This window comes from Dreissena polymorpha, unplaced genomic scaffold (assembly GCF_020536995.1).
Source record: "Dreissena polymorpha isolate Duluth1 unplaced genomic scaffold, UMN_Dpol_1.0 chrUn006, whole genome shotgun sequence".
Classification (NCBI taxonomy): domain Eukaryota; kingdom Metazoa; phylum Mollusca; class Bivalvia; order Myida; family Dreissenidae; genus Dreissena; species Dreissena polymorpha.
Genome location: NW_026273320.1, coordinates 758,152 through 777,414, shown reverse-complemented (window position 1 = coordinate 777,414; position 19,263 = coordinate 758,152). Strand labels below are relative to the sequence as shown.

General features: G+C 34.3%; 1 protein-coding gene across 3 annotated transcripts; it reads left to right on the top strand.

Annotated features, from left to right (window-relative positions):
• Positions 1-19,263, top strand: LOC127863369 (platelet-activating factor acetylhydrolase IB subunit alpha2-like). Of its 3 annotated transcripts, none has more exons than XR_008041036.1 (6): positions 1-163; positions 3,564-3,653; positions 5,046-5,162; positions 10,432-10,554; positions 11,111-17,024; positions 17,203-19,263. XR_008041036.1 is itself a non-coding variant. In XM_052402865.1 (5 exons), the coding sequence occupies exons 1-5, from the start codon at positions 98-100 to the stop codon at positions 11,429-11,431; spliced, it is 717 nt and encodes a 238-aa protein (XP_052258825.1). In that variant the 5' UTR covers positions 1-97; the 3' UTR covers positions 11,432-19,263. The 3 variants fall into 3 exon arrangements, 1 of the variants encoding a protein (XP_052258825.1); XR_008041037.1 differs by having other exon boundaries at positions 11,111-17,829; positions 17,869-19,263; XM_052402865.1 differs by having other exon boundaries at positions 11,111-19,263.

Below are 19,263 nucleotides of genomic sequence, written 5' to 3'. Positions count from 1 at the left end.
CCACCTGTCACTTCCGCTAATTATGCTCGGCTACTGCAAATAAATTGTTAATATTTTCACGTAGAATTAGTGTAGTGTTCAATTATACTTTATCAAAATGAATACCGCTGCTATTCCAAACCCCGTCAAAGATGTTCAAGGCGATGATCGCTGGATGAGTCAAGTTTGTATTTAATTATTTTGTTATTATACTAAAATACAATGTAATTCGGATATAAAATTATTTCGGATACCTGTCGGTGAATATTTATTTGACCATTTCAGGACTTATTCTTCTAATCGCAAAATTAACAAATGGCTACACATTATCCTACTTGGCTTTAAATTTATATTTATGCAAAAATGAAATAGTCCAAATGATAAGATTTTAGCAAAAGCAAAGCACATTTAGCCAACATTAGTTTTTAGCCATGTAAAGTCCTGTATTGTAACCCTCTGACATGTCTGTGATCATGCATGATACAGGATATCCAATATTGACATCAGTATAAAATAATTTTATGCAGAACAAATGCTATTGTGTTGGGAAATGTTCAGCAAAATAAAGTCAAAAGTACAGAATCTGGGCATATCACCTATGCCTTTCTGTTAAACTTTATATTGAGAAATCATCCATGCCATTCATCCTGATTTGAGCCTTACAGTCCCACTTTTGGAATTTTAATCCAGCCTTCCCAACATAAGACAAATTTGTCCAGACATTCGTTGAAAATGATGCTTGTTCTTTAGTTTAATTATAAACATTGCAATTCAAGCTCCATCTCTGCTGATAAATTCCCTTATTAGTCAAGTGTTGTTGTTAACATCTTATGAGCTATTAAGATCCAGGCCTTTTTCTGCCAATCTCACGGGTCCGATAGTCAGACCCATTCTTAATGCCAAATATGCATATTTTTTCCCAATTCTCCCCCAAAAAAAATCCCAATTAAAACATTTTTTTTTTTTTTTTTTTTCAAGAAGTGTCTTATGACATATGATTATTAGACTTTATATCTCAATTTTATTTTTTAAACAACCTACAAAATGTATAACCATAATTTATATGATTGTTATCCAAAATGAATGGAAAACCCCTTGCCCAAATAAGGCTTTTGTCGATGAAAATTCTTCCCAATTTGGAAGATTTCGCGACTCGAAAAATCCCAATTTTGCTAGGTACTTTTTCCCAAAATAGACAGAAAAAGGCTTGAGATCAAATTTTGTTGTCGCACTGTAATAGTATGGCCAATTCTTGTTGTTTTCAAGAGGCAAACACTGTAAATCTATTATTTTGTGCTTCATCATAATTAGTGCTGCAACAATACGCCAGAAACCGTATTGCAATATATTGTCAGTTCAAAAACCCGTATTGCAATACATCGCAAAATATTGCTAACTTGTACCAAAATTATAACATGCCAATTACCCAATAATCCTGTATATTCCAGTTTTAAAGCAAATGCTGGTATATATTTACTATAAATGTGCTCAAGAATAACAAAAAACACAAACATTCACAAATTTTCTTAAGTATCAAATACATTTTGGCATTCGTTACTATTTAAAGATGTGATGAAATAACGTCCAACCGGGGCGTTTTTTTCCACTGAACACGCGTAATTCACCTGACGTGATGTTCCCGTTTTTTATACAACACAAAATACACCCATACTTTCCATGCAACGTTCTACATGTCTGTATAATTTTCGCGCGCTTTTTATTGATAAATATGATAAAGCACTTTTTATTTGACGCTATAATTTTTTATTGTAATTCGGATTACAAATTTAATTATGCTCAATTCAGAATCAAACGAAACATTTACAGATGTGTGCAATTAATTCAACGATAATCTGTTATCGAACGAATGCTCCGATGTAACAACGCTACTCCGTATAATAAACTTACAGAATGCTATTTACGAAAAAAAATATTTACACTGCTTTGTTTTGTTTACCTTGTTATCATTATATCGGATGGCTTTTCTGGACGAAATGTGAATGAATTTTTGTAAAATTTTCGTACCGGTATGATGAAAATTGTATCGCAATACAATATGCGTATTGCGATATATACAGATATACCGGTATATTTTTGCAGCACTAATCATAATGCAGAATCCAATATTATACAGGTGCATGTTGGCTTCATTTTTTTCTCCAATTATTTCTGTCTCAAATGTTTTCTTCAAATTGAAATATGGCGACACTCATCGCTCTTATTGATTAATTTGCTCATTTTTATCTTTTGATGGCTAATCTATACCGTAGAAATTTACAGTTAAAATGTGATAATCTATTGTTTCATATGAATAAAGGTGTGTAAGGCAGCAATTTTTTCCTTTTTTATAAAGTACCGGAAAACGGCCTTTTCCAATTAGAAAAAAATACAAATTTCCCGAATGCTGTCGAAAATTTTCCTTTTGGTAATTGAAGGTGTCCAAAAAATATGTTGTTTTTTAATAAATAAAATGCAACATTTAGTTAGTTTCCCTATGCAGATCTATGGCTTGAACCTAAGTAAATGTAATATTTACAACTTGACAACACTTAGTTTAAGATGTTTGGGAGCAAAAGAATAAAAAATACACCAATTTCCCAATCTGATGACTTCACAACATGAATTTTCCCAATTTTATGGTTTTTGCACTTATTTTTCCCAATTGGGCTGGTACTGGTACTTTTCCCAATTGGGCTTAAATAATCGCTGTAAGACAGCATGTGTTTATCAGTGTTTGCCGTTTGTAAAGTGGCTGTGGACCCCTTATTTTGTGGACAAATTAGTTGTGTACTTTTAGAAATAGGCAAAAAAGAGTTGTAAACTGTTAAAATTAAAAAGTGTAAATTTGAGTCGGGAACTTGTTCAAATTGTAAATAAGTTAAGTTGCAAACTTCTAAAATTTGTGAAAATAGTCCATTCTCTACGAAGGAAAATGCCCTGACTAAAGATGTTCTGTTTATATTTGATTTACAGTGAACTATTTAATATGTTACTGTAATGTGTCTTCAAAAAAATGTCAACTGCTTTTGTGTTTGCTGTCCCAAAGGCCAAAGTCATTTATAGCTCATGCTTTTAATGACTGTGGTTAAGTTGAGCTTAACATAACAAAATGTTATTTAATTAAATTCAGACAATGCATTTTTAACAAAATGTTATTTAATTAAATTCAGACAATGCATTGTTATCATTTACAGAAATGTGCTTTGCCCCATTTTCAGAAAATAGTTTATTCATGTTGTATTTAATCTAATTTTCTATTGACAATTTTTATATGTGTCAATTGTTGGTTATAATTCAATAATAGTGTTCAATGCATGGACATTGGGTAATGATAGGATGTCAAATATAGCAAGCAAATTGAAAATACATTTTTGTATTATATTCCACATTTCACTTTATAGCTTTCTTTTGAAAGATGGGGACCCTTTGTTTAAATACATTTATTGTCAATCTGGACAGACTTTGATTTAAACAAGAAGGTGTGGTAATTTTTATAAGCATGCATTAGGTACTGAAATTAAATTTGTATTTTGGTAATTGTTGCCATACCTAGTACATGTATTACTAATGCATTATGTTCATAGCACAATAGATTTTTGCTGGAAGCAAAGGAAAGAGAACCAGAGGTGATCTTTATTGGTGATTCAATACTCCAGCAGTTACCTCGGACACAGGTATGAACAATGAAAATTAAAGTTAAAATGGCAATTGGGAAAAAAATATTCTACTTCTATTTTTAATCTAGTACTTTATTTCATGGTGCATTGTTTTCCAGAAAAAATTGAGTAGCCAAATATATTTTCAAAGTAGCAGGTGACTTAGCAATAAAATGGGTGTATTTGCACCATTTCCATTGATATTTTGGGGGAAAAGTAGGCGGCGTCTAGATTTAATGTAACAGGTGAAAACACCGGCTGCGGGTTCTTCTGGAGAATACTGCTGTGGTGCAATGTCTTACAATAAGCATATTCTGTATTAAAAGCAATCAGTGCTTTTCACAAGCCAATTAACGATTGATGAAATGTTCTGAGCCATTCTGGGTATGATCATGATGCAAAGTTACACGTTTATTTCATGAAATCTTTCAATAACGTATGCAAAAATTCACTTGATACTCTATGAAAAGAAACAAGCAGTTGTGTTCATGTAATTATTGAGCACTTTCGTAGTTAATGATTACCAGAATTTGCCTTAAAAAAATGGATTGATTATATGGGTGCAACAGGTAAAGAGTCTGGTTTATACTGATGAATTGTTGAATCGATCATGTCGTGATTATTCGTAATGTATGAATGTCAGAAAAGGTTAAAAAAGGGTAAAATATTATCGTTATAAGTGACTTTATAAGTGTATTTTTTTAAGAGTCATAATGCACTTCATTTGACACAATAATTGAAAATAATTAACAAATGGATGGGTACCCCTCTCTATCCCATCTGCAACAGCCCTGAAAAAAACAGTTACATCATAATCCATGAATTGCGTTAGACAAATATGACATACAATAATGTCGTGTCACAAACGTGGATGTCTGATAGATTTGAACTTAAATAGAAATTGTGTCTGACAGGCCTTTCAGACTTTCCCTTGCTAGTTATACTGTTCAGGAAGTAGTACTAGTGTCTTCCTTTACAATTTTATACAAATGCTTATTTCTAGAGTTTTTGCATGTGTGATGATGATAATGTTAATGTTACACATGTCCACTATACATGTTTAATCAGATGAAAAGTGTGAGTTTTTCTTATGAGTACCACATTAATATACTCTTTCAGGTAAATTTTATTTCTGAAGGTAAAATAAGTTGAAATATATAATTAGGCTGTGCTATGTGAATAGGGGGTTTAATGCACATGCATAGTGTCCACACTTTCCACTTTCATGATATTTTTTTGTTTAAAGCCAAGTCTCTTCTTAGCAAAAATGCAGTTAAGGGGGAAAGTATCGTCCCTGATTAGCTTGTGTAGACTGCACAGGCTAATTTTGGGCGACGCTTTACGCACATGCATTAATACGCCCTTTTCACAGAGCATTGCTCAATTTATAATTGTGTTTTATGATTTTAGTTTTGGAAGAGAATGTTTGAGCCTCTTCACTGTCTGAATTTTGCTATTGGTGGCGATACAACTCAGAATGTGTTATGGCGAGTGCAAAATGGAGAACTGGATTTCGTAGAACCAAAAGTAGGTGTTCCATAAATCAGCCATGAATGAATTAAATGTATGTTAGTTGTAGTATTTATATCAGGGCTAGCGCTGGCCCAAAATTTCTTTGAGCCAACCAGATTTCGTTTTTCGGCATCATTTCAAAGAGCGAGATTATCCGGAAAAAAATTATCGATTGTGCATTTGAAAAAGTTTCTGCTTTATCTCAAGAAGACGCATTACAGTCCTGCAATAAAGCATAAACAAAAGTTGTCCCATTTACAGTGAAATATAATCTGTCATTGCCAAACATAGGAGCCGCAATAAACAAGTATTGGGACATACTTAACCTGTCACAGAAAGAAGAAGTGAGAAATGTGTATGAAACTTATAAGCCCATACTGGCGTTTAAAAGGCCTAATAATATAGGAAACTTCATTACACGTGCTCAATTTACGAACAGTTTGAACAGTTCACGTGCGTCCAGTGCCTGTGGAAGAAACACGTTGCTCCCATTGTAAATCCATACACGTTGGAGAAAAATTTAAAAGTACAGTAACAGCAGTGCCTTCCCCAGGAATTTTTTCAGGCGCCCCGGGGGTGGGATCGGGAGGGGTGTCCCCTCCCGATGTTGATTTAAAAAAAATTAACATGTCAATTCACGTTCTATGGTGCGTTATAACTCAAAGAAAAACAGCGTCAAAAGACGTCATTTGGTGCGCTATGACTCTTCAAAAAAAATCCCCCAGTCATTTAAAAATATATATTTTTATATTGTTTAATTGCTTTAAAACTTTTACGCACTGATAGTAAAATCCCGACTCGAACGATTCCCCAATACATCCGTTTCAACCCGACTCTATTACTGTATACTTACTATTTTTCAAGTTTCTATTTATTACCCGATAATCCCGTTTATTCCGTTTTTATCAATCTCTTTCTGGTAAATATTTACGATAAAAGCTTTCAGTTACTTATTTAACACAAACCTTGCCATTTTTTAAGTGACTATTTATAGATTTGATGAAATATTGCCTCTGAATATGCGTCAATCCCCTGACCTGTTGTGTGCTTGTTAAAACGCTCAATACACGCCATTTGTATGCAATAGACGCGACGTTGTACATGCTGCATAATTTTCGCGCTCTTTTTAATTGAGAAAAAGATTCGACACAAAATAAATTTGCACTGCTAATTTGAAGCAAAAATATTTAACGTTGCGGTTACATTTACATTCAGAAGTGTGTTTCGGATTAAAAACGCGTTAACATCGACTTACGGGAATGGGTTTCGGATTACAAATTTAATTATTCCCATTTGAGATTTCAACAAATATTAACCGTTGCGTTATAAATTCAACGATCATTTGTTTAAATAAATGTTTTGACGGAATTATGCATGAAATTCACGTTGTCCTCGAGGAACACGGCCGGTTGCCATCATCAGTCTTCTAACTATCGATTATCGGACGAAACATTTACAAGTGTGCAAAATTAATTCAACGAAAATTTGTTAAAGCGCATTACGTGTCCAATAAATGTCAGAAAAACGAGGTTAATCAGTTCTTTAAATGGACATGTTGAAATATACATGTACTGGAATTAAATAAATTGTTACCACATAATTGTAACCGGGAGTCCTTTGCACAACTTACTCGCTATAATAATTAATTGTTTACCACTTGCAATTAATTTCTCGTATTAATTATGAGTCATAGGTAACACTTGTTTACAGTAAAAAGGTGTGATGATGATGCCCTAAACCGTCTTTAATGTTCTGTACTGTACTAATTACCGGTTTATATTACTCAAATGGTACAACTTCTTACTAATCAAGCTGCGATAAACTCTTACTTCATGCCCGACGTCAATCAAAAATAATGGTCGATAGTTAACCCCGCCCTCATAAGCATTCGCGTAACCGATTGGACGATGAACTTCACAGTTTGACGACTGGAAAGTTACCAGATACATCCTTGTCAGCATTTATATGACCGTGTAATGTGGCTAGAATAATCGATACGCGCGTCATGCTATTCTCATATCAGTGGATTATTCATTACCCCATGTGGTGTTATGGCGATTACTTGTGAAAGTAGGTACCGAGTGCTCTTTTAAAACAGGGACGATTGATACACTGATAGGGAAACCTTGATTTTTTTTTGACAATCTCCACTTTCTTTTACTGAAGAATACACTGATCGGAAAATTTCAAGCGCCCCGGGGACTCTGATTTCGAAATTCAAGCGCCCCGGCAAGGGGCGCTTAAATGGCCTGGGGAAGACCCTGAACAGGAGAGCAATTTAATTTACGGAAGAATATGAATTGTGCATCTAAAGATGTAATATACCTCATTACATGTAAACAGTGTAAGAAGCAGTACGTTGGACAAACTATGCAACCGGTGTCAAAAAGAATGAACAGTCATCGATTTGACATAAGAAACTTTTCTAACCCTGAATTTTCAACTTTGGTCGCATCACATTTTAATGAAGATCATCACAGTGCAAATGACTTTTCCTTTATGCCAATTGATGTTGTTAGTAACAACATAAATCATCTGTGTAAAGAAACTTACTATATACATAGACTTAAAACATTACACCCTAATGGTATGAATAACAAAATTCTTTTTAACATAAAAGACTAGCTCTTCAATTTCATTAAGCCTACTTTTGTTTTTTCCTATTAGTATTTTTATATATAATTTTATAGGAAATTGTGTATTCTTGAATCCGAAAGTTAAGCTTAATTTAATTAACGTACATTTTATTGACGTACATTTTCCCGCATTTTAATTTACGTTAAGTCAATGACCTAACATCCGCTTTCTGTTATTATTTGTATTATCCTGATGAAGGCGTAAGCCGAAACGTTGATAAAAAAGGGAAGAAAAATATGTGTTTTTGTTGGATTTATCATACTTTAATGAAACAAAGAGAAAACTATAGAAAACCAGTCTGGATTTAAATGGCGGATAATTTCAATGAAGATTTGCGAGATTTAAGCATTTTCGCAAATCAGAATTTTCTTGAGCCAATTTCTCAATATTTTCACAAATGGCTCAATTGGCGAACGAGAGCGCGAGCCCTGTATATTAAATATTATACATGTAATAACCATACACCATAGTGATGTCACTTTTATTAACATGAACAATTACTAGATCAGTCAATAAAATCTGTAAAAATGCAGGCACATTTATCACAACAGACACTTTTATATTATCCTTTTTTATGCCCCCTGGTAGGGGTGACATATTATAGCAGTTGCACTGTCAATCTGTCTGTCCAGCATTCGTTTTCCAGAGTTTTTTACACAATACTTTCAGATATTTGGCTGATTTTTCGTATGTGTGTCTACCTATTTGACTTACAGATCAACTGTGGGTTTCGTTTTGGTCCATTGGTTTTTGCAAAGTTATTGGCCATTGACAATTTTTCTTCAATAACCGTTTCCCGTAGTTTTTGTACGAAATGTTTTTTTAGATATTTTGCTGTTTTTAGCTCACCTGAGCACAATGTGCTCTTGGTTAGCTTTTGTGATCGCCTTTTTTCCGTCGTGCGGCGTCAACATTTGCCTTGTTAACACTGTAGAGGCCACATTTATTGTCCAATCTTCATGCAATTTGGTCAAAAGATTGGTCTCAATGATATCGGGATGTTCAAAAATGGTTACGTTTGCTTGAAAAACATGGCTGCCAAGGGGCGGGGCATTTTTCCTTATATGGCTATAGTAAAATCTTGTTAACACTCTAGAGGCCACATTTATTGTCTGATCTTCATGAAACTTAGTCAGAAGATTCATCCCAATAATATCTTGGACTAGTTCAAAAATAATGCTGGTTGGTTGAAAAACATGGCCGCCAGGGGGGGCGGGGCATTTTTCCTTATATGGATATAGGAAAACCTTGTTAACACTCTAGAGGCCACATTTATTTTCCAATCTTCATGAAACTTGGTCAGAAGATTTGTACTGATGAAAGCTTTGATGAGTTCGAAAATGGTAACCTTTGCTTGAAAAAATGGCTGCCAAGGAGCGGGGCATTTTTCCTTAAATGGCTCTATATGGCTATAGTAAAATATTGTTAACACTCTAGAGGCCACATTTATTGTCCAATCTTCCTGAAACTTGGTCAGAAGATTCATCCCAATAATATCTTGGAAGAGTTCAAAACTGATGCCCGTTGGTTGAAAAACATGGCCCCCAGCGGGCGGGGCATTTTTCCTTATATGGCAATAGTAAAACCTTGTTAACACTCTAGAGGCCACATTTATTTCCAATCTTCATAAAATTTGGTCAGAAGATTTGTCTTATTGACATCTTGGATGAGTTCGAAAATGGTTACGTTAGCTTGAAAAACATGGCTGCCAAGGGGCGAGGCATTTTTCCTTATATGGCTATAGTAAAACCTTGTTCACACTCTAGAGGTCACATTTATTTTTCGATAATCATGAAACTTGGTCAGAAGATTTGTCCCAATGATATCTTGCATGAGTTCGAATATGATTTTGGTTGCTTTAAAAACATGGCCACCAGGGGCAGAGCATTTTTCCTTATATGGCTATATATGGCTTTAGTAAAACCTTAATAACACTCTAGAGGCCACATTCATGTCCAATCTTCATGAAATTTGGTCAAAAGATTGGTCTCAATAATATCTTGGATGAGTTCGAAAATGGTTATGTTTGCTTGAAAAACATGGCTGCCAAGGGTCAGGGCATCTTTCCTTATATGGCTATAGTAAAATCATGTTAACACTCTAGAGGCTACATTTACTTCCGATCTTCATGAAACTTGGTCAGAAGATTCATCCCGATAATATCTTGAAAGATTTCAAAAATGATGCAGATTGGTTGAAAAACATGGCTGCCAGGGAGCAGGGCATTTTTCCTTATATGGCTTTAGTAAAACCTTGCTAACACTCTAGAGGCCACATTTATTTTCCAATCTTCATGAAACGTGGTCAGATGATTTGTCCCAATAATATCTTGTTATCTCAGGTGAGTAACTTTGGGCCTTTCAGGCACTCTTGTTTGGTATGTGTGTCTACCTTCATGACTCACAGAAGAGTGTGAGTTTCATTCTGGCCGATTGATTTTTTAAGAAGATATTGGCCTTGGGCAGATTTCTCTAAAACAGCTGCTCTGTGGCTTCAATGCGCAGTAGGGGGCATTGTCTTACACAAACACAGGTCTTGTTTTATTTGATGATACAGTAATCTAGTGATAGGAAAGATCTATACTTAAATAGTGTCTGTATCCGCTTCTGCAGATTTGTTTGAAAAACAAATGCATTGAATCTTACAGGTGATTGTGTTGCTAGTAGGGACCAACAACCACGAAAACACCGCAGAGGAAGTTGTTGGAGGCATACTGGAATTAGTGAGCTGTATACAACAGAAGCAACAGAGAACTCATATCATTGTTATGGTGGGTGCTCAACAGGGGCAGAGATTTTTTTTAGTTATTGTTTGTACAATTTTTTTTTTTTCCAATTGAATTAACACACTTAGATCAAACCATATGATGTCCTTACATTTCTTGTGTCATATAAAATGTACATACATTTGTAATAATTCTGAACCTGATGTGCCAGTGTAAATTTGTTGTCAAATTTGGGGCAACAATTCTGCTCCATTCCTATTCTCAAAAGCATATGTTTTTTCCAAAATGCCTGCTTATAATCCCAATGATTGAAGGTGAATAAGTTAATCTCATTTTTAGCTCATCTGCCTTTCCAGCTGTTTTAGTTAAACCTAAGTAAATAGAATATTGAAAACACTTTTATTCTAAATTTTAAATTGATTTGTTAGCAAAAAAACAACACTTATTTCCAAATTTTATTCAAAACAATATAATTATTCCCAGCCCCATTTTGAAACTGGTGAAAAAACACATTGTAAATTAACATGTGCATGATTTCAAACATAATCTTTATCACATTTTTATTTTAAGTGTATTTTGAAATTATTTTGCATGTTTCCAGGGCATACCACCTAGAGGGGAAAACCCCAACCCTCTCAGAGAGAAGATTGCAAAAATCAACTCAAGTTTGGCAATGCAACTGGAGGATCTAAAACACTGCACATTCCTAGCAACCGACCCCACCCTGTTCATTGGTCACGATGGTAAGATCAGCCACATGGATATGCATGATTATCTCCACCTGACAAATAGGGGCTACCAGAAACTGTGCGAACCCCTGTTGGACTTGATACAGGACTTACTGCAGGAGTTCATTAAAGTGGAGAACACCTCCCAGGACTCAGACTCTCTGGCGGGAGATCTGGCCGTGAAAGATCCGTGAAGGGCGTGATGGAAAGAAAGAAAGGTCAATTATCTGAAGGCTGTCACCATACTAGTCAAACCTACCATGGTTGACTTTAGCGTAGACATGGAATGGAAATGTATGCTTTGTGCTCGTGATCTTTTTATCACATTAATGGAGCCGCACGCAATGAATACCGTTATTAAGTACAATTTTGACTTACATTAATTTGAGTTTGCTATTTTTGTTTTCAAATTGCATAACTGCAGACATCATTGGCTTTATTTTAAAAGCATGTACTTACATTTTTATCCAAGTGTTGATATTGTGTAGTTGCAAGCCATAATGTATGACAGTGTGCTATGGAGGGTTTCTCAATTCTTGTATCTGTGTTGTTATTTATATGCTATTGTATATTCATAAGTGAATATAAAAGCGTTGTGTTCTACAAACAGACCTATACTGCCATTTTTAGTAGTTTTGTTCAAGATAATGTCAGTGTATTTAACTTTTAACAAATTTACATAACATATGTTGTTACCTGTATTATTTTATCCATATTTTTGCAGCTATTTGGTAACCACCATTCTGTTTTGGTGTTACCTGAACACAATTTCCTCCCTGTTTGAAATACTCCATGATGTGCTATTGTTGCCAGTATATTTTGCTGAATTTTACAAAAAATGATATTAACATATTTAACAAGATGCCATACTAAAAAATTGCTAATATATTTATGTCAGGGTTGGCACCAATCGACCGCCCCCGGTTTTAACCAGCGGTTTTTACCGGTTAAAACCGCCCCGGTCAATACTCCCGAAGTGGTCAATACTGGTCGATTGAACTTTACCCCCAATTTTAATTTATATTCCATGCCTAATTAAACAATATTGATAATATAAATTAAACAGACATGTTGCCAATAATGTCTTAAGCTATTAATACCCACTATGTTATACCTGTTCATGCAATTTGTAGGCCAATCTCTCAAAATTTTGCAAATAAGTCAAAGTTTGTCAATTTGATTTTTCTGTTTGATTGAACTTTTTTTTAATTCTACTGAATTATGATGCTCAGATAATTCTGTGCTTGATTCAACAAGAACCTGTCAATTACTGTGTATGAGTTGTTCCTCATACCCCACTGTCCCCACAGTCTTCTAACAGTCTTCTCACCTATACAGGTTGGGGCACCCAAAACTGATAATAGGGCCTTAAATGGCACTTTTTTGACACAATCCTTACTTGTCATGTATTCTTGCATTGATTTCTTTAAATACTTTTTTAACAAAAAAGTGAAAAAACTTTAATTTTTATTGATATAAGAATAAAAAACATAATAAGAAATAATTATTAAAAGAAAAAAATTATTGAAAAGAAGAGTAGACCCACAATTGGAAAACATTATTTGTTGGCAAAATCAAGAACTTTGATTGTTTATTCATTTGAATACCAATTGAACTTTTTAATATGAAAGGGGAAAAAACCCTCTTAATACAGAAAGGAAACAAGTTAGAAGTAACTATTAAATTAATAGCAAGTACAATGTAATCTTCTTGTGTGAGTGATATGAAATAGACTTAGGGCAGATTTGCTTAATTGTCAATATCGGAGACATAACACTGCAAGCATTTTATTACCAACTAAGAGGCAAGATTTATAACCCTAGAATACACAAGAGTTCTGTTTGTCCATCTGCTTATCAAATAGATATATCAATAGATAAGTGAAATGTTATGGTACCTACAATAGTAATAATACAGATGTGATACACTGAGATAAAGATATTGCCTTAGTCCTTATGTATTTGAGGCTGTTTCCATAAATAATAAAGAAGTAACTTTGTACAGCTTTAAAGATTTTTTTACAATAAATAACTCAGAATTTTGTTTATTAATTACAGAATAATTATTGATTTAATATAAAATGGCTCCTTTGTAATGTTTAAATGCTACAATTTTCAATCCACCATTATTGACCAGTAAAGACCAGTAATGACCAGTATTGACCGGTTTTAACCGGGTATTGACCGCTGGCCTGGTCAATACTCAATTGACTGGTCAATATGCCAACCCTGATTTATGTGTTTATCGAATCCATTATCTTTTACCACATTGATGGAGTATCTACTGCTATTGTTTTGCAAATGTATACGGTACCTTAAACAGTGTGACAATGAATATTTACTTTGTGTCGGCTATCATGCTAGTTGATTGTTACTTGCTTTGATTAGCAATGTTATCCTCAACATAAGTATTGTCAGTGGTGTTACAATAATAATATATTGTTTTCTTTGTTAAGTGTTGAGTCAAACAACATAACTCATATTTTAAACTGTGATAAAGTGTTTCTACTATATGATAATTATGTGTACATCAATAAATTAAAAGAATATTCCCTTGCCCATGATATGCGTAGATATTTACTTTCACTTTAGGTTTAACAAGTAAAGTTTTCTTGTATGGAATGTGATTATAAATCACATGAAAAACTGTGAGAAATCACATGACAGTTAGTTTATACTTCTAATGTAATGAGAGATTATTATCAAGCATCTTACCATTACGTTACTACACACATTTTATTTTAAAATTTTCTGGAAAATAATAATAGATTTTCAAAAATGTGGATGTAAGAGGCTGAATGTTTGCATTACTTGCAAAACACATTTTGGCATAATAAATCATCTAACTTTATGTCAGAATTACTGTATTAATTAATTAATTAATATGTATAATTCATGTTTACATATATTATCTATTTAAACATTCTGTTCAGACGTGTAGGGGCATGTTTTATGTTGTATGTACAAGTGTATTTGTAAACATTCCCTCATGTGTTGCTTGTTTTATTAGATCACCTAAGCATGAAGTGCTCAATGTGAGCTATTGGGGTTACCCTATGTCTGGTATCTGTCATCATGGGTTATGTTATGTCATCCTTTAGCTTTTTATTGCACTAGAGGCAACACTTGTCATCAAATTTTGAATTCTCTTGCTCTGACTGATTATTTTTAAAATAGCTAGACCAAGTTCACATCTAGGTAAAAAAAACTTGGTCACAAATTCAAACTTGGGAAAAAAGTTTTATTATGCCCCCAGTAGGGTGGCATATAGCAATTGAACTGTCCGTCAGTCAATCAATGTGTCAGTCCGTCCGTCCGTCCGAAAACTTTAATGGCCATAATTTTTTCAATATTGAACATAGGAACTTGATATTTGGCATACATGTGCATCTCATGGAGCTGCACATTTTGAGTGGTGAAAGTTGAAGGTCAAGGTCATCCTTCAAGGTCAAATGTCAAACATATGGCGTCTGTCTGTCCGTCCGAAAACTTTAACATTGGCCATAACTTTTTCAATATTCAAGATAGCAACTTGATGTTTGGCATGCATATGTATCTCATATAGCTGAACATTTTGAGTGGTGAAAGGTGAAGGTCAAGGTCATCTTTCAAGGTCAAATGTCAAATATATGGCGTCTTTCTGTCCGTCTGTCCGAAAACTTTTAACATTGGCCATAACTTTTTCAATATATAAGATAGAAACCTGATATTTTGCATGCGTCTGTATCTCATGGAGCTGAACATTTTGAGTAGGGAAAGGTGAAGGTCATCCTTCAAGGTCAAATGTCAAATATACAGCGTCTGTCCGTCCGTCTGAAAACTTAAAATTGGCCATCACTTTTTCAATATTGAAGATAGCAACTTGATATTTGGCATGCATGTGTTTCTTATGGAGCTGCACATTTTGAAACGTGAAAGGTCAAGGTCATCATGCAAGGTCAGAGGTCAAATATATGACATCTGTCCGTCCGTCCGAAAACTGTAACTTTCGCCAGAACTCTTTTATGCCCCTGAATGGTGGCATATAGTTTTTGAACTGTCCGTCTGTCTATTCGTCAGTCAGTCTCTCCGACCGTCCGTCCGAAAACTTAAACATTGCCCATAACTTTTGCAATATTGAAGATAGCAACTTGATATTTTACATGCATGTGTATCAGGGGTCGGCCTAGGGTAAAATTTTAGGGTGAAGTGACTTCTTTCTTGACTGGCATTTAGGGAGAAGTCAGGAGAAATAAGGAGAAGTCATGTTTTTTTTGTTATATCTTGTATATCTTGTTATTAGTTGCATTATTTTTTTACCCTTTTAAATTGCTGAATACAAGATGTGCATTATAAATCCTGCTGATTCAATTTTCTTAACGGTATTTTTTATTAAATCTACAATCAAGTATAAAGAAAATAACACAATAAAAACCCTTTTACAGTATTTGATAAATTATATTTACATACACTACCAATCTACCCCACAATTAAAAAAAATGTTTGGGGTGGGGGGTATATTTTGATATTATTCATTTAATATTTATTTAATATTAATTTTGTCTTCTAAATAAAACATTATAATTACCCTATGCTCAAATTCAAGTAGAAACAACAACAAAAACATTTAAATACACAAGTCTTTGACAATCACAACAGTGTTTCCAAATGAGGTAAATTAAACCAATCTCTAAAAAACTGCAAGCTGTCAATGCTGTCGGTAGACTGTAGACATCAAAGGTCTTTGATGTTGGGGCCGATTTCTAGGAGTTAAAACTGTAAACTTGAAACACCTCAGCAGGTGGCAATTATGGCCAAAAGGCATTGATCAATACGGTACTATGTTACCGGCAGCATGCAGTACTGTCAGATACAGCATTAATACATTAGCTCCATAGAGGATGCAATGTGTGAAAACTATCGGAGATTTGACTTCATTTGTATTTATTTTTATCGGGTGTGAGAAAATAAATTGTTTTTGCTGGAATTTAAATGTGATGTTGCTTGACAGGAATTGTTTGTTTATGGATTTACTTGAAAAATAGGGCGAAATGAATTTTGCTTTTCTCTTTAATAAAGGCGATATAAGCTGACGTTCATCGAAAAATTTCGCCCGAGTCGCCCTCTTGGCTGACCCATGTGTATCTCATGGAGCTGCACATTTTGAGTGGTGAAAGGTCAAGGTCAGGGTCACATTTTTCAATATTGAAGATAGCAACTTGATATTTTGCATTCATGCAAATCTCATTGAGCTGCACATTTTCAGTGGTGAAAGGTCATCCTTCAAGGTAAAAGGTCAAATTTTGCAATATTGAAGATACATGTAGCAACTAGATATTTTGCATGCATGCGTATCTCATGGAGCTGCACATTTTGAGTGGTAAAAGGTCAAGGTCATCCTTAAAGGTCAAAGGTAAAATTTTGCAATATTGAAGATATCAACTCGATATTTGGCATGCATGCATATCACATGGAGCTGCACATTTTGAGTGGTGAAAGGTCAAAATCAAGGTCATCCTTCAAGGTCAAGGTCAAAGGTCACATTTTTTCAATATTTAAGGTAGCAACTTGATATTTGGCATGCATGCGTATCTCATGGAGCTGCACACATTTTGAGTGGTGAAAGGTCAAGGTCATCCTTCAAGGCCAAAGGTAAAATAAAGGTCCAGGTCACTATGACCTCTAATATAAAACATTAACATAGGCTCTAAAATCAAAGTGCTTCCACCTTCAACTTTGAAATTTCATATGTAGATGCACCTTGACGAGTTCTACACGCCACACCCATTTTTGGGTCACTAGGTCAAAGGTCAAGGTAACTGTGACCTCTAATATAAAACTTTAACATAAACCTTTACATTCGCTCTAAAATCAAAAACCTTTACATTCGCTCTAAAATCAAAGTGCTTCCACCTACATCTTTGAAACTTCATATGTACATGCACCTTGATGAGTTCTACACACCACACCCATTTTTGGGTCACTAGGTCAAAGTCGCTGTGACCTCTAATATAAAACTTAAACATAGCCTCTACAATAAAAGTGCTTCCACCTACAACTTTTAAACTTCATATGTACATTCACCTTCCTCATTTCTACATGCCACACCCATTTTTAGCTTGGCTGTTTTCTAGGTCAAAGGTCAAGGTCACCGTGACCTCTTAAAAAAAAAATTAATCTGGAAAATTTTCGCAGCCGAGCGTTGGCACCCGTTATGCGGTGCTCTTGTTTATCTAGGCATATTCTGATTCTGGCTCATGTGTCAAAAACAAGGTCACAATGTCAAGTTGTAGAAAAAAATGGTCACCACTATAGAAGCTACATCTATGACTCAATCTTGCTGAAACTTGGTCAGAATGTTCATCTTGACAATATCTAGGCTGAGTGTGAATCTTGGCCATGTGTGTCCAACAACCAGTTGTCCTGGTGAAGTATCGACAATTGGTGTACCTCACTCAAGTGAGCGCTTCAGGGCCAGCATGGCCCTTTTGGTTTTTCTTACAATAGTTGATATTTGTGTTTTAAGTATGCACCAACAAATTATGAAGTAAAGCTCAAGTCTTTGACTGTTTTTATCTTACTACAGGGTATACATTTTGGTATACTTAATACAGGTTTTGTACAGGGTATACATTTTGGTATACTTAATACAGGTTTTGTAACGGGGCAATATTGGTGTCTTTCGAATTTGTAAGATTTTTTTCAACGTATAATTAATCTTAGTTATCAGTGAACACTTAAATACTTGTGAGAGTGTTGGATATTTTTAGTCCCCTACCTGTTTCACCGGAGGGGACTTCTGGTTTTGTCTCCGTCCGTCACACTTTTCTGGATCCTGCGATAACTTTAAAAGTTTTGAATATTTGTTCATGAAACTTGGAACATGGATAGATGGCAATATGGACATTATGCACATCATTTCATTTTGTTCCTACGTCAAAAATTGTGGTTGCCATGGCAACAAATAGACTAGAAATAGTGCTGAAAATGGTGTTTTTTTCTGGATCCTGCGATAACTTTTAAAGTTCTTAATATTTTTTCATGAAACTTGCAACATGGATGGATGGCAATGTGGACATTATGCACGTCATTTCATTTTGTTCCTATGTCAAAAATTGTGGTTGCTATGGCAACAAATAGACTAGAAATAGTGCGGATAATGGTGTTTTTTCTGGATCCTGCGATAACTTTAAAAGTTATTAATATTTTTTCATGAAACTTGCAACATGGATAGACGGCAATATGGACATTATGTCGTCATTTCATTTTGTTCCTACGTCAAAAATTGTGGTTGCTATGGCAACAAATATAGTAGAAATAGTGCTGAAAATGGTGTTTTTTTCTGGATCCTGCGATAACTTAAAAAGATCTTAATATTTTTCATGAAACTTGCAACATGGATAGATGGTAATATTGACATTATGCACATCATTTCATTTTGTTCCTACGTCAAAAATTGTGGTTGCTATGGCAACAAATAGACTAGAAATAGTGCTGAAAATGGTGTGTTTTTTTTCTGGATCCTGCGATAACTTTTAAAGTTCCTTATATTTTTTCATGAAACTTGGAACATGGTTAGATGGCAATATGGACATTATGCACGTCATTTCATTTTGTTCCTATGTCAAAAATTGTGGTTGCTATGGAAACAAAAACAAAAAATTCTGAAAATTGTGAAATTTCTGACAATGGTGGAGCCGGTAGGGGACTTTTATTGCTTGGAAATAGTCTTGTTTATGTCTATTATTGAACAAAATGTTTCTTTAAAAAATTGGACTTTCTTTTTAAGAAGTTTATGTTGTAATTGATTTATTTCCCGATTTCTGTTTCTGTGGCTGATAAATACGTTTAGTTGAAATCCATTTTATTCTTGTTTGTACAAACACACAGGTTTAATTTTATAAGGTTATTTCCATTAACAAAAGTGTAAACATATTGACTTTTATCACGTGTAACATATTGCTGTATATCTGGTAATTTTGTGTCAATACTTTGCATGATATTGTGTGCTTTGATTATTGCATTATGTTAATAAAAATGTAAAAGTG